The following is a 16,174-nucleotide window of genomic DNA, read 5'->3' on the forward strand; positions in this document are numbered from 1 at the left end:
ACGAGCACCCAGGGAGGTGCCTGAGGGGAGGCGGTAGGCGGACACCCTCTCAGGATATGAAACCTGAGAAGAACAAGGGGCACTGGAGGGCCACCGCAGAGGGCCGCCACATTCGCTGCGCTTACCTCCACTTGTTTCTCGAACTGCTTGATCTTTCGCTTCAGAGACTGCACGTAGGTGATGAAGGTCACGGCGTCAGAGGTGCTGGCCGTGTCCACGGAGTGCTGCTCCAGCTCCTGGCGGGACTGTCGGGGTGGAGGCAGGGATGTAGTTCAGAAACGCGCTCGCGGGAAGCGGTGTCCCCAGGGCACTGCCGCCTCACCTTTGAGATCTGGGAGTGGAATTCTGTCATGTTTGATCCAAGCATCTGCCCAAACTTGCTGAGAACCTCCTTGTGCCAGGAGTCGTACTTGAGGTTCACCTTGGACTGGACCTGCGGGGCACGAACACACAAGGCCACCAGCCCTCAGCTGAGCGCTCTCGCTGCAGCAATTGCTGCCCCCGCTGCTGTTGGAGGGCCCCTGCACCTGCTGCCGCCAGAGGCCCTGCGCCAACCCACGAGCGCGTACGCACCTTGCCGTAATCTATGACGACAGGCCCAAACTCTTTCTTGGTTTCCGCGTTGTCAAATGTGCCTCTGGCCTTCCTTATCTGAACCAGGAGTGCCTGCCACTTGTTGAGGTCCTCCCCAAGCCTGTTGTAGATGTTCTCAGCTTGCATGTCCCACAGACACTGGTACTGCAGCCAGACCTGAGGAAGCAGAGAGCAGCCGTCAGGCACCCCTTGTGAGGTCAGTGTCTATGCCACACAGGGAAGTTCCCACTTCAAAAGCGCAGAATTTCCCTATCAAAAAATAAAATTTACTGTTCTCCAAAATAACAGTATCCCAGAAGATCTGTCCTATTGATTTTTTTTAATAAACATCCAGTGAATCAAACTGATAGTCAAAACCCTTTCACACCCACATCACTCTCCCATATGCAAAAGCACTGAGTAGGGCGAGGTGCCTCACCTTGACATACTGCTCCACCTCGGTCACAATGCCCATGACCGCGGAGTAGGACTCTTCCAGGGCCACAGGGCCGTCAGGCATGCGTGTCAGAGCATTCCGGTAGAACTTCTCCTCCTCGGTCAATTCGTAATGCACACCCACCTGCCAACAGAGGCCGAAATGAATGCAGGAAGTGTGCACCTGTGTCCACTTGATTAGAACAGGCTGGAAGAAGAGCTCACAATAAAAGTGACAGCTCACGGCCTAAGGAGCAGGGCCCAGACCTGAACTCTCAAATGAGAGTGCAGACGGAGCGAGACGGACTTGATGAAGTGGTCATTTGTTTGTTTTACCCCCTGTAGGCCTGTGATGTGACAGGCGCTACGAATACAAACCCTGCTCACAGAGTCAATTCCTTTCTGTGGTGGAGATAGTACAACAGCAAAACATGCAGGATGCAAACGCTAAGAAGTACAACAGAGAAAAACCAAGAAAATAGAGAATAGGAGTGCGGGGGCAGCTGTGTTTGAAATAGGGAGGTCAGGAAGAGCTCAGTGAGGGCAACATCTGAGCGGAGGCTGGAGAAGAGAGGGGCGGAGCCCTGTGATTCTTCTTCAGTGGGATTGCCAAGCGGAGAGACAGCGAGAGCAGAGGCCCAGGGCCAAGATTATGCCTGTGGGTGAGCACAAGTCTGGTGTGGCTGGAGAAGCCACGAGGTGAGGAGCAGGAGCAGAACAAGCAGTTTTTCACATATGGCCCAGCAAGCTACCTCATGCCGGGAAGCCAGTAACAGCTCAGAAAAGAACCGACTCAAGGTCATGGCACAATTGAAGGCTGACTAGCTGCTGTGCTGAGCACAGACCTTAGGGGCAAAGGCGGAGGCAGAGTCAGCAAGGGGGGAGAGCTGGTGACCCGAGTGGGGTGTGACCGGATTGAGACTGAGCTGCTGGCGATGGACGTGGAAAGAAAGATCAGGTTTGGTTTTGAAGGTGGAGACAAGAAAGGCACGAGTCACAAGCACAGAGTCAGCATTTAATCTGACTCCTGTACAGACAGGATGAGACAGAGAGCGTGGAGAGGGACTGCCCAGAGGAAGCTGAGGAGACTGGCCAGCAAGGTGGGAGGCACAGCAGGAGAGCACACCCCTGCCCAGTCCCGAACTAAGCAGCCACAAGGTGGTGCCCCGGGAAGGGCAGAGACGCCCCACGGGTGCCTGAGCAGAGGGTGCCTGTGCTACCAAGACGCACAGGGAAGCAGACGGCTAGGCACAGGAGTCAAGACTGGCTGCCGACAGGAACTCCGGAGAAAGGGGAGGACTGGGGGTCAGTGGACAGAGGTGTTGGCTGGTAGTTGGGGTACACGGGGGAACACTGTGGACAGAGTTCTCTGGTGAAGCAGGAGATGTGTGACAGATGCACTCGTCCTTGCTGCACTCGGGTCCCTGGGCAGCGGCCAGGCCTCAGCCTGGTTTGGATGGGTTGGAGGGGCCAGGTTTTGGTCAAGCACTGCCACAGTGGCCAACCTCTGGGTGGTTGTTACCTCAGAAAGTTCTAGAAAGTACTGAGTCTGTGTTCATAGATATACTTTCTAACAAGATTCCTATCTTCGTGGGAGCCTGTTAATACAGAGGTCATGCAATGGGTTTATTTGAAAACCACTGGTTCTGTTTAGAAGTAACATTACCTAGAGCCCAGGGACCAAAGCGTCTTTTGAGTTTTCCCTGTGCTCTAGAAGTTACTAACAGAAGCATGTTTTACCTGGGGTTTCCTTCAAAATAGCCCAGCGGCGAGAGGTGGGGAAGAGAATATAAAAAAGCAAAACTGACCAAAGGCTTACAAAGATGGGCTGCGCGAGCCAGCCCCTCTATTTTCACATCTGTTTGCAAAGTTCCATCATATATAGTGGGGAGTAGGGAGCAGCTGGAAGTAAAAATTCCCACAGCAGTTCATGGAGGGAATCCCTGAGAGACCACTGTGAGCACAGCTGCAGCCTCGGAAAGTCTCGGAAAGGGCCAGGCCACACGAGGTTGACCTTCCCTTTCCCTTAGGACTCTGAGCCTGAAGTCTGGAGTGTGGAAGGCCACCGGAGGAGCTGTGTGTGGAAAGAAGCAGTTTAGAGACACAGTGTCATAAAGCAATGTGACCTGAATAACTAAAGTTATGTGGAAAGATGCAACAAGCGGGGTGCAGGTGTCCCTGAGTCTCAGGGAGGCTCACCTGGTACCTCTGACTCTGGATCCTGGGAAGAGACAGCACGATCATCTTCCAGGCAAACATTTCTTGGTACAGCTTGTACCTGCACTCTTCAATGGGCGGATTCAAGTAGATGACCTGGTTGGTTATTCTTAGCTCATGAACAACGTTCTGTGAATGAAAGATTTCATTTCAGCCATCTGTCCTGATAAACCGTCTTGTTATGGGCCTCCCTGGTGGCGCAGGGGTTAGTCTCAGTGCCGCCAGGCTATGAGCAGCCACTGCGGCCTGAGTATGATCCCCGGCCAGGGAGCTGACCCACAGGGCGCAGCAGACCTCTCCTGTTCCCCGCTGCTCCCCTCAGCAGAGTTTCAGTGGTTCTGCCTGTCTTACTCCCCACTGTCTCTGGCCTGCACCCCAGTTCTTATATGCATAAATAAACCTTTAATAAAAAAACACAATGTCTCGGTACACAGCACTTCCTATGAACTTCTGAGCTTCTGGCATTAGACATGCCCTTTCACAATTTCCTGTGTTGTCGTGCCCCCATCACGTCAGAGGGCAGACACCAAACACACAACAGGCACTGGGGAGACAGCGGGAGTAGGTGTGCGATGGCCTCTCTGCATGTGACTCTAAGCCCGAGGCACTGATGGTAGGAGGCTGGCGCAAGCCCTCACTGACAGCCGGCCAGCAGCCAGGGCTCGAAGCCAAGCAGGAACCCTGACACTCTCCACTGGGTGGTTTCATGAGCTTAGACATGCTCACTTGCTGCTCTGCATCTCAGAGTTTTAAAAAGCAAGCTCTGGGAGGCATATCCACGAGTCCAAAGTGTGTTTTCCAAACATGAGGGGAAAGTGAAAAGCCAGGTCTGGCAGGGAAGCAAGCTCTCTGTTCTCAGCTCAGAGCTGACACATGCACCGTTCTCATGGGCTTCCACCATGCGGGACCTTGTAAGTGCAAGGAACACAAACACTGTAACTATTTACAACACACATGTAGCTCAACGAACCACTGCAGAGTGGACCTTTATAGGCAAAACCTACTTGCACAGCTTGAATTAACAGGATTTTCTAGAAACCGTGCTAGGCTCCCACTGACATTCCTTCACAGACACGCGACAGGCGCTTGGCAGTACTGGAGTGTCCCCGCCGAGATATCTGCCCTGCTCCTGCGCTCCCCCAAGACTCTAGTTCGGAGTTTTGTGAAATCAGTGACTGGCGTCACAGCCTGAACTTTCACTTGTAGATGACATTCAGGTCTTAAAATATAACCTTGCACGTGTCTGGGAAGCAAAGGTTTTCTTTTCCCACTACAGATTTTTCCCTAAGACATATTTTTCATTAAAAAAATTTTTGTTTTTGAAATTATTCTAGATTTATAGAACTGCCACTAAAGTATGACGGCCTTCCCTACACCTTCACCAGCTCCATCCAGCCTTACCCTCTAATGTGACATAGTCACCAAAACAGCTTGAACAGGACAACACTCCTGACACCGGCTTCCTCCAGGCTCTCGGGCGAACCCAGGACGCAAGGCAGTCGTCCCATCTCCTTCGTCTTCTGACACATGACATTTTCTCTATTTCCCCCCCACCCCCATGACCCTGAACGCCCAGGCAGAATAGGGCTCCGATGTTGTGTGGCATGACTCTCATAAGGGCTTCTTTCTCGTGATCAGAATGAGGCCGAGAGACATGGGGAGAAGACCTCCCAGGGCAGTGCCCATAAGCGTGGTACAGGAAGGCTGGGGTCAGCGGTGCCCACATAGCAGCCCCCACGATGAGACCCGGGTCCTGGGTAAGCAGCCTTTCGTCCATTATGAAGTGACTGTTCGTTCAAGGGGAGGGCTCTGTTGTACTTACTGCCCAACCAGGCCATGGCATACTCACTTTGATCTTGGGCTCTCCGCCAGGCTTGTGGCTAACTTGTGGTGCGTCTGTGTCCATGTCAACTTCTGCTTTATCTTCAGCTTGTCCAAGAAGCACCTGGGTCCACGCTCTAAGGCCAGCTTGTAGGCGAACGCCCAATATCCTTTCAATCTAGAAAGAACAGTTAAGAAACCGCTGAACAAAGTTTGTTTCAGGTTAAGGATACAGTCGCCTGCCACAGTAGTCATGTGGTCACATCCTCGACTGCTGGGCTGGCTGTGTTCCTGGTCTGTGGGTGAAGCATCACGCCCCGAAGGTCTTGAATGTGTATAGCAGAAATCAGAAAATTTACCAGAGTGTTTCCCTGGCAACCTCAGAGATAAAACTAAGAAACTGTAGAATTTGGAGATTAAACCATCTTCTTTTGACAGAGAAAGAAGAGAGCCTTCTCTGATCCAGAATGAGGTGTGTACATTTCTGTGACATCTGGTCACTCCCCAGGGTCTGTCTCAGGCTGCACAATCGCCAGGGGAAGCAACCAGGGGGTGGGAAGAAAACCCCAGCCCTCGTGGAACTGGCAGGGAGAGCTTGTTGACTCTCGCTGTCAAGCCCTGGTAAGGCTAACTGAGCTCTTGCCAGCTATCCTGCAGTCCCACTTGCACACGCCACATAGGGGGCCAAGTGCACTTCAGGCCAGGCACATGCTCCCCCGTACTCCCACAGAGACAGGTTCCTCCACACCAGGAAGAACAGGGATGTTACTGTAGGCTCTTCCTTTTTAAAGGTGGGGGGGGGGGGTCTGTGGGTAGAGAGAGCAGGCTTATCAGAGAGGGTCCATTCCTGGAGGGGAGGCCCAAGAGATACAGCCTAAATCACTGGAGAACAGGCCAGGGCAAGTAGGAGGTAGTCAAATGCCCAGAAATGAGGTGCTCATTCCCCCTCCGCACTATCTGCCGCCAGCCTGGAGCAGAAGTGAGGCCCAAATCACTCTCCTGCTGGTTAAGTGGGATTTCAGGAGGGGAAACTGGTCATCACTGGTGGTTTCTATGGAAAATGCATTTCAGAGACAGACAAACTTATGCAACAGGGAGCGCCCTCCACTGCCAGGAGAAGGAAGCGCACTACTCGCACTCCGCCCCCTCACCTCCATATCCAGCTTGTTGACCCAGATGGGCAGGTTGGAGTAGGAGTGCAGGTTTAAGTCGTCCACCGCTTTCTGGACTCGATTCAGTATCTCTGAGAAGGTCTTATGGTCATACATGCACGTTTCCAGGGAACGGACCTCCAGATCTATTTTCTCCTCAATGATCAGCAGGTCATCCACCTAAACAAAGATATGCTTAACAGTTAAGATGCCCACTCCCTATTTTTATATGGAAGCACACCTCGGAGGCATTACCGGTTCGAGAACACTGCAACAAAACAAGTCCCGTGACTTCCAGGTGTCCCTGGGCTCACACTACACCGTGGTTTTGAGCAACAAGGCTCTCCTCCCACCTCTGGGTATGGCAGGTACACCGGCCGCCTCTTCCCAGGTTTCTGCCTCGGTGACAGTGCACGATCTCCCAGAAGCCCCAATGCCACCAAAGAGCCCAGAGTGTGAAGCACTCAGCCGACGGGCCTTTGGCAGCATCAGCTACTTGGGACTCCAACCGGAGGACGAAGGCATCGCTGAGCCCACCACCATCTATTCAACTCACTGCCGCTGCGCGCCAGGATGCAACTCACCTTCTCCTGGAAGTTGAAAACAGTCTCTGCTAAGCGCTGCACATAGGGGTCGAGTTTGTAGGACTCCCACACCAAGGCAATGCCCTCGGCGATCAGTGCCTGCACTTCCTTCTTCAAGCCAGCCACCAGAAGGGAAATGGTGTTTCGCTCCTCCACCTTCTCGCAGGTCCGCTCATAAGTGCGCACACTTTCGATCAGTGAGATGGCGAACGGGTACAGCTGGTTGGCCTGGTGCGCCTTGTTCACAATCGCCAGCGGGACACGGAAACCAAGCCACTTGAGGTTCCGTACTTCTTTGGAAAGTGTGATGATCTCGGGCAGGAAGTTCACTTTCAGCTTCAGGACATTTCCCGTGCGGCCCCGAACCCGCGTGCTCTCGATGGTGAAGATGCGCCCCGAGACGCCAAGGTTGCGCTGCTGCACCTTCCTGGCCCAGTCGTCGAATATCTCCTGAGTGTTGAGCTTCATGCGGAAACTGTCTCCGTCCTGCTTCAGCTTCTGCCCTTCCACATGGTTCTCCCAGCCCTTGCCCAGAACGTCCTCCACACGCTTCATGTAGGCAGTCAGCTGCCTGTCAATCTGCTTTGCCCAGATGATGGACCCCGACACAGGCGGCAGGTCCCGCACATGGCTCATCTTACACGCCTGGCTTTGTGGGTACTGGACCTTGAACTTGTCGTGAAGAGACTCGATGTCGTCTTTCACACGCTGGATGAGCTGGGTCTGGTATTCACGGATGGCCCCACGGATGTGAGGCCTGACAAATAGGGCATTGAACCTGGAGAAGATCCTGAACATCTCGTTGGCATTCTTGGCTGTGCCCAGCTGGTCTCGAAGGCGGGCGGTGATGCGGGTCTCCACCCTGTCAATCCTCTCGTCGTACCTCTTCATCGCAGCCTCCCACGCTTCTGTGCCTTCTTTGGAAACGTCGAGCCCATCCACCTCCTTGACGTTCTCGTAAGCAAGGTTCACTTCCTCGATAGCATTAGCGTCAGCAGCATCAAAGAGAACCTCAGCTACTTTCATGTCCTGGGGCTCAGGTACCTCCCCCTGGTTCTGCTGTGCAACAGCCGTGACCTAAAAGAGAAGGATTTGTAAAAAAGGCGAACCAAGCAGGTATTTTTATTTTGCTGCACACCAGCAGCACGTGCCACACAAATTAGGACTCAGCTAATTAAGTCTGTAACTTTTAGTTATAAACCACAACTCAGTAAAACCAAGTGAAATACTACGGTGTCTATTTTCACTGCGCACCGTAAAGATCTGACAATCCGGCTTCATTGCTTAAGAAGTTAGAATAGGGCCTCCCCTGGCGGTGCAGCAGTTGAGTGCTGGGCTACGGGGCTGCCCGCAGCCTCTGTAACACTGGTGCGATCCCCGGCCACCAGTGAGGGTCCCACATGGAGCGACAGACCTCTCCTGCCGTGCCCGCTGCTCCCCTCAGCAGTGTATTTCATCGGTTTGCCTGTTCTGTTCCCCACTCTGGCTCTGGTGAATTCTCTCACCCTCCTGTGCTTCTGATTGTACCCAGTGCTTGTATAAATAAATAAATAAATCTTAAAAAAAAAAAAAAGTTAAAATTATGTGTTAAAACCTGGGTCCTCAGGTATTTCTCAGAGGTGCTAGCTGTAACTTAGTAGCCAGCAGAGTGATCTTCCCTTTTGATTTTTTAAAACCTTAGGTTGTAACCATGGAAGCGCCACACCAGAGGGACAAGAGCTACAACAAAGAAGAAATATAAAGAAGAAACAACTGTTCAGTTCTCTACACGCTACCGGGGAAGAATGGAGCAGACGTGGTACCTGTGTCCCAGGAAGAGTTATAGTCCACGGCACCTCGGGCCCACACCCCAGTTACAAAGCTAGGCAGGGTGACCTGGAGTACACAGGTGCCTTGGGTGAAATTCCAACAGTGGGTGGATTTGTTTGGAGGAAATTATAATCATTTTCACTAACCCCTAACTAAAACTTAGCATTTCTTGCAATTATGAGCACGCAGAACAGTCAGTTTTCTGCAATTCCATGACTCTGCCCCAGCACACACCCCCACTTTGCAGCTGTGAGGTGCCTATCTCGAGAGCATGTTTATACACATCGCTGCTTCAGAATGCTGGCATCAGGCCCAGTGTGTGATCTTGCTATTTTATGTGTTTCTGGAGAACACATAGATTATATCATAACATCAAAATTGCTAACAACTTTCTCTGCAAGCCTGTGCATTTTATTCATTAAAAACATTCTGAAGACAAAAACTAGATAAAATGATTAACGAACAGCACATGCAACCGGGGAAAGCGTGCTGGTTACAACTTAACAAATTTCACCACAATGGAAAACAAAACCAGCCGGGACTTGAGACATCTTTACTTCCCACAAAGTACTACTGTCCAGTGAGGATGGCCAACTGATGGCCCTTCTGGCCTCGAGGTGCCCCCACCTCCAAACTCACACCTGCAAAAACCTGCAGTGTTGCTGTGGGAGCAGAACATTTCCAAGGGGAGTATCTGGAAATGAGAAAGAAACTGAGAAACTAGACACACACAGAAGACCCCAAGGAGCCCTGCAAAAATGAAGTCTGGGGAGATTTACAACTTGCTATCAACCAAGAATTCTCTATTTAGTGAAACTCTCCCTCAAATAGGAAAGCAAAACATATTTTCTGATTAAAAAATGAAGTAATACGTTGCCAGCCAACCTATGGGACAAGAAATAATAAAAAAAATCCCCTTAAAGAGAGAAGACACCAAACAGTAACTCAGATCCATAGGAAAGAATGGGAAGAACTAGAAAATTTACAAAAATATATTTTTGTGTTTTATATAGAACTTACAGGCACAGATGCTATCTCCAATCTCACCCTTTGCTCCTGTGCAGGTTTTCAATAAATCTGCCTTTCCTGCACTCCACTCTCTGATGAATTCTTTCATCCCTGCTCCTCTGGCCTACAGCCTGATTTTTCCCCATAACAAAGCTCTCCTGGGCTAGCCAGGATGTATGGTGGTCCCAATTAGTGGGAACAAGAGCCTATGGTTATGGGAGAAATCAAAATTAAAAAAAACACAACAGAACTTACAACATGGCATTAGATTTATAACACACACACACGTGTGTGGACAGCTAACCAGCATGTTTTCCCTGGCTGCATGTGCAAGCAGGAGGACACAGAGCGATGCTGCTATGAGGGCCTCCCATTTTACCAGAAGTCAGCAGACACAGCCACTAGCCTAGAGAGGAATCAGAATGACACTAAAACTGACACGGAAGAAGGCAGCAGAGGCACAGAGGAAAGTGAGGTCAGCAGGACACAAACAGCAAGTGGCAGCCCTGTGTCCAGCTGCGGCAGCAATTCCGTGAAGGCGGAGTGGCCCCCACGCAGACAGAGCACTGTGAGGACACACAAGTCCAGTGCAGATGTTACTGCTACCATGAAAGAAGTCAGAAGGAAAAAGAAAAACATCGGGTGGTTTCATTTATAGGAGGAATACAGGGAAACTGAACAAAGGGTAAAGAAGGGACAAACTTTACAGGCAAATAAAGATCAGGGGCACCCAGAGGGGGAATGCAGGCGGTGGGGGGTCAAAGCAGGAGGGAAGCACACAAGGGACTGTGGTGATGGCTCACAGGTGCTGTGGCCAGGGGCGATTTATGCGACTACTCCTGTGTGGAGACACCAACTATTGTACAAAAATGAACAACAGTGTTAGAAAAGTTTAATTAAAAAAAATGTACTAATATAAAAGCTGCATGCCACATGATTTACAAACAAAGGAAAACACACAATGATCTTTTAAAAAATGCTATCAAAGCAGGAAGAGTTAAGGAAAGCTAGAGGAATCAGCACTAGTCCCAAATGCCTCACGTGTGATAGGGCAGGCCAACATTTAGGGCACGCGAACGCACACACCCCTGATTAATAAAGTACATGCCGAGTCCAAAGACTCCCTCGAGTCACTACTACAACTGACCCCAATGGCAGGCACCCAGGGAGGGAAACCTCCCAGAGAGCAGGTTCCTACCCTGCCTTATCCCCCGGATCTAACACACTTTGATAGAAAATTCCAAACTACAGAAGTTTGGAAGATCATAGACTGAACACCCACACACCCCACCGTGAGCCCATGAATAATATTCAGCCAATGCTAGTATCAACACCTGCCATATATTGGCTTTATTATCTATTTATCCATTTATCAATTCCTCTACCTGCGTACATCAATCCACCTTATATTCCTGGACTGGGTTTTTTAAGGGAAGAAAAGCACCAATAAGAAAGAGAAAGGTGAACTAAGGAAAAAAAGGAGTCATTTAATTCTTTCAGTAAATCTCAGGCATATGCAATAGATTATGGAATGTGTCTACGTCACATAACTAGTTAAATGGTAGAATTAGGATTCAAAACCCAGGGAGTCTGGCTCTAGGGATCATGAAATTGGGGGGCAGGGAAGAATGGGTATAAAACAAGATTTGGAGTGACATAATACAACAGAGCTGTCCGATCTTAAAGATGACAGCAACAGGAAGAAGATGGAGCACTGTAATAGTACAAAATGAAAGGTTAATTCCAACTCTAAAAAGGGGGGAGGGGTATAGGCACAGAAACCCTGCATCTGGGGGCCTCCCCAGTGGCGCAGCAGTTGAGCACTGGGCTGCGAAGCTGCCCACAGCCTCTGCAGTGCTGGTTCAATCCCCGGCTGCCGGTGAGGGCCCCACATGGTACACAGACCTCTCCTGCCGCGCCCACTGATCCCCTCAGCAGTGTACTTCGGTCCTTCTGCCTGTTCTGTTCCCCGCTCTGGCTCTGGTGAATTCTCTCACCCTCCCGCCCTTCTGACTGTACCCAGTGCTTGTATAAATAAACAAACAAATAAATAAATAAATCTTTAAAAAGAAAGAAAGAAAGAAAAAAAAAAAAAAAACCGCATCTGGGCCTCTCCTGCCCAGAGTCACACCTGAGGCCTCAGGACCCTGACAATGACAGCTCTCAGCTGCTCGTGCTGGCGTCTGAATTTCCTCATCTGGTCGAGGCGAGCCTGCAGCTTCCTGTGGGCAGGGTTGATCCGCCACACCATCTTCAGGTTTTCTTCCCTTTTTCTTTTGACAATGTCTCTCAGTAACACCTGAAGTTTCTCATATTCGTCATCCCAAGTCTGAAAAACTTCAAAGCATGCTACCATAACCTAGGATACAATTTAAGAAAGAAAGCTTATTATTAAAGCATATTCTCACCCCAAGGACCCAAGGTTGGTTTTCTGATGTATTAAAACTTACTTTTTCAAATTCTTCATAAGCAACATGCATCAACTTTCTAGTGCCCAACACTTTGAGTAACTGAGAACTCAAGTCTCTGGAAATTGCCTCCACCAAACGTAATGCTCTCTGAATGGGATATTTTGTGTTTCGGATCTTTCTCAAATGGGTGAAAATCGCAACCAGCGCCTGCCTTATCTTGTCCAGCTCAGTGGCAGACAGCAGGTCGTTGAGAGGAAAATCCTTCATCAGAGGGTTGTAGTCATTCACCGTTTCCAAGGCCTGTTTGAGCCCTAGACCAAGAGAAACAGATTTCACAGCAGGTGCACAACCGAAGGGGATCTTACAGGCCAGTAATGTATAAGCAAAGGAAATACACCCTCACAATGGGACATTTCGATGTTGCAAAAGATTCAGCAACAGAAAAATGTTTATGACATTTGAAAAAACAAACATATTAACAGGAGGGCTCTAGTGGGGTCTCATTTTTGCTGTTCTAAGGACATGAGTCACCCTACACAGTCCAATGGATGTGGATGGTGGGCCCAGAGTCCATATTTTGCTTTGCCTATTATCTAAAGTGGCCAGTGGTTAACAGTGAAGCTTAGAAAAACAGAAATTCTATTGTCTTTTAGAAAATTCAATTTTTATTCCCAGGGATCAAGTTAGCAGAGAATGTTATGGAAATGGAATCACGCACACACCTGAGAGCTATTTTTCTTTTTTACTTTCTCTGGCATTAGTTAAAAAAAAAAAAAAAAAAAAAAAAAAAGAGGGCCTCCCCGGTGGCGCAGTGGTTGAGCGCTGGGCTGCGAAGCTGCCCGCGGCCTCTGCGGCGCCGGTTCGATCCCCGGCTGCTCCCCGGCCACTGGAGGAGGGTCCCACATGGTGCGCAGACCTCTCCTGCCGCCCGCTGCTCCCCTCAGCAGTGCACTTCGGTCCTTCTGCCTGCTCTGCTCCCCGCTCTGGCCTGGTGAATTCTCTCACCCTCCCGGACTTCTGACTGTACCCAGTGCATGTATAAACAAACAAACAAACAAACAAATAAATAAATAAAACATGCCTCTATAAAATAAAAAAAAAAAAAAAAAAAAAAAAAAAAGAAGTGGGGGCCTCCTTGGTGGCGCAGCGGTTGAGTGCTGGGTTGCGAAGCTGCCCGCAGCCTCTGCAGCGCCGGTTCAATCCCTGGCTGCCGGGTGAGGGTCCCACATGGCTCACAGACCTCTCCTGCTGCCTGCTGCTCCCCTCAGCAGTGTATTTCGTCACTCTGACTGTTCTGCTTCCTGCTCTGCCTCTGGAGAATTCTCTCACCCTCCCGCACTTCTGACTGTACCCAGTGGTTGTATAAATAAATAAAATCTTAAAAAAAAAAAAAAAAGTACTAGGAAAGATTTCAAAGTTATTAAAAAGAAAACAAACCAAGGTATACACATCGGCATTAGTGAATGCAAAGCAACCTGGAGTCTCCTCCGATGTCCACACTGTGGCACATCTTTTTTGGACGGGGAGGGAGAGAACACAATCCCCCACTGCAGCCTGAAGGACTCACGCTTCCTGTGGGGACCGATGTGCAACCACAATGGCTCAGTCAAGCACACGTGTGCCTAGTATGTTTAAAGGTGACACCATTCACACTTGCCCATTCAGAAAACGGCATTTATTTTGACCACTTTCCAAAACAGGCAGGCTGGCCAAGAATGGGGGGCAACAGCAGGTATAAAGGGAAGAGAGAGTATCTACCAGCTTCCACCCCCAGTCTTATGGGCAAACAACTTCTGCTTTACTCAATACCATATTCCTGCCTGGATTCTCAAACAAACACTTGACTTTGAGTAAAAGAGCACAACCTGCTGAAGGAACTAAGCCACTGAGAGCCAGGAGGAACTCCAGGCCTCTCTACCAGGCCTGGAAACTGACTTATGGTTTTAAAGCCCTTGAAGGGAAAGGCAGGTTTATGGGAAAATCATTTCATTACCTAAAACAGAGGGAAAGAGGATACAAGGTGCACGGGAGGAGAGAGGAAAGACTGCATCTGGTAATTTGCATCTAAATTATCAGTAAGACCACACAAAAGCAAGGTCAGATCACCGTCAGACTATTAGTCCGAGTAGTCACCTGTGTCCGTGTCGAAGCTGACGGTGGCGTGGAAACGCTTGCCGTGTTTCAAGATATCCAGAGTGAGGAGAACTTCTGGGCTCTCTCGTTTCTCCTGGATGCGATATAATGCACGTTCCAAGTTTAGCCAAAAGCTAATTTCCTGTAAGGCAGTTCCTGATGCAGGATCGCGATCAAGTTTGGTCACCTTGAAAGATAAAATAACATTTAAGGGGGCCTCCCAGGTGGCGCAAGGGGTTAAGCACCACACTATGAAGCAATCGCAGCCTCTGCAGCACGAGTTCAATCCCCAGCTGGCCAGGGAGCAACCCACATGGCACAGCAGACCTCTCCTGTCATGCCCGCTGCTCCCCTTAGCAGTGTACTTCAGTCAATCTGCCTGTTCTGTTCCCCACTCTGTCTCGGGTGAATCCTCTCACCCCCCACATCTCTGGCCTGTACCCCAGCTCTTATATACATAAATAATCTTAAAAAAAAAAAAAAGATAAAATAACATTTAAGAGTGTTCGCTATCTAAACCAAGATAGAGTATCATGAACCACAACACATGCATTACAGTGTAATGCCCATGTTCCAGTAGATTTCCTTCCCTGTAAGTTCTGAGTGATTTAATCTGAAACCAAAGTATAAAACAGCTGATATGAACACTCCCCCCGGGGCTAACACTAAGCAACCCCCTGACACCCTGACTTCCCACCTAGGCTCACACTGGAGTCCTCTGTTGACATCCCACGCCCACAGGGAGGGGCTGTAGCTGCCACCACTCATCCTCCCCACCCACACCTCTTAGGCAGCCTCCTCGCGGAGTCTGGGGCAAGGTGTTCCCCACCAGGATGCCAAGGCCGCCCTCTTACTTTCTGAATTTCCCGGATCCAGCGGTTAACTCCAGACTGTAACTGATTGAGAAAAGTTGGGTCTTCAACCTTATCTCCAAAGTCTGTGACTTTTGGCTTTTCTCCACGCTCGTAACACTGCTTTGCCACGTTTGTAATAATTGGATGGATGGGCAGGCTGATCTCTGGGATTTCAATATTCTGCTGCAAGTGAAGGAGCCCCATTTCAAGTTCTGCGATCTTTTTCTCAACTGAAGGAGCCATTTTATCACCATCCCTAAAGAGATAAGGAAAACCTCAAATATTAGCGTACAAGTGGCCCCCAAAGAGGATCCATTATTTCAGGTTTATCAAATATTGTTAATATACATCTGATTAACACAAAAGATTTAAAGACTTGGTTTCTCAGCTTTACCCTTCTGAATCCTGAATTTTACATCATCTTCCGTCTTCCTCCTTGTGAACATTAAATGAAATATAACATTCAGATCAATGCAGGGAAAAATGGGTTTTACCTGTCTGCCTTGCCAGACTCTCTGATATAGGACTTGAAAAAAGGAGCCACCGCATTGCTAATGAAAGAATGCAGGGTTTCATAAGGCGAGTCTTCACTGAGAGTGAGAACTCGGAGCTGAGAAGATACTGGTTTGTCTGCATCAATTACTGGAGTCCGCTTAATGAATGCCAAGCTAAAAGAAAGCAAAAGAAGAAATTAGAGGGCCTCCCTGGTGGCGCAGGGGTTAAAGACACAGTGCTATCAAGGTATTGGCAGTCAGTGCAACAGGCCACAGCAGACCTCCCCTGTCTCCCTGCTGCTCCCCTCAGCAGTGGATTTCAATGGATCCACCTGCTGTGCTCCCACTCTGTCTCTGGTGAATCCTCTCACCCCCGCATCTCTGGTCTATACCCTAGTTCTTGTATGCATAATAAATAAATCTTAAAAAAAAGAAGAAATTAGCGTCTCATTCCTAATCAATCTTAGTAACTGTAGCTTTCTCTGTGTTGCACATAAATATATAATGTTTGAATGTTTTAATTTAAAGATCATATTACTGAAGAGTTGCTTTCTATTAGTGAAATATATTTTGTACCTTTCTTTTACTCACTCGTGAGAGTTATGGGGCCCAGGTTACAGCCACAGCACGTGGCCCATGCAACAGGCTAGCTCATTTATCTCATACGCAGATTGAGCTCATAAT

At 49.3% G+C, this 16,174-nt stretch overlaps 1 protein-coding gene across 1 annotated transcript in view; it reads right to left on the bottom strand.

Annotated features, from left to right (window-relative positions):
- Window positions 1–16,174, bottom strand: part of DYNC1H1 (dynein cytoplasmic 1 heavy chain 1) — a 59,878-nt gene that overhangs the window by 34,558 nt on the left and 9,146 nt on the right. The window contains exons 3-15 of the mRNA XM_037503885.2: window positions 15,491–15,664; window positions 14,997–15,252; window positions 14,143–14,329; window positions 12,049–12,320; window positions 11,730–11,957; window positions 6,782–7,858; window positions 6,198–6,377; window positions 5,075–5,224; window positions 3,208–3,354; window positions 1,013–1,153; window positions 574–750; window positions 323–433; window positions 126–245 (exon numbers count right to left, since the gene is read on the bottom strand). Coding sequence (XP_037359782.1) covers window positions 126–245; window positions 323–433; window positions 574–750; window positions 1,013–1,153; window positions 3,208–3,354; window positions 5,075–5,224; window positions 6,198–6,377; window positions 6,782–7,858; window positions 11,730–11,957; window positions 12,049–12,320; window positions 14,143–14,329; window positions 14,997–15,252; window positions 15,491–15,664 — 3,220 coding nt within the window. The remainder of the gene's footprint in view (window positions 1–125; window positions 246–322; window positions 434–573; window positions 751–1,012; window positions 1,154–3,207; window positions 3,355–5,074; window positions 5,225–6,197; window positions 6,378–6,781; window positions 7,859–11,729; window positions 11,958–12,048; window positions 12,321–14,142; window positions 14,330–14,996; window positions 15,253–15,490; window positions 15,665–16,174) is intronic.

The sequence above is a fragment of the Talpa occidentalis genome, unplaced genomic scaffold (genome assembly GCF_014898055.3).
Source record: "Talpa occidentalis isolate TD23 unplaced genomic scaffold, MPIMG_talOcc4v2.1 talOcc4.11, whole genome shotgun sequence".
NCBI lineage: Eukaryota > Metazoa > Chordata > Mammalia > Eulipotyphla > Talpidae > Talpa > Talpa occidentalis.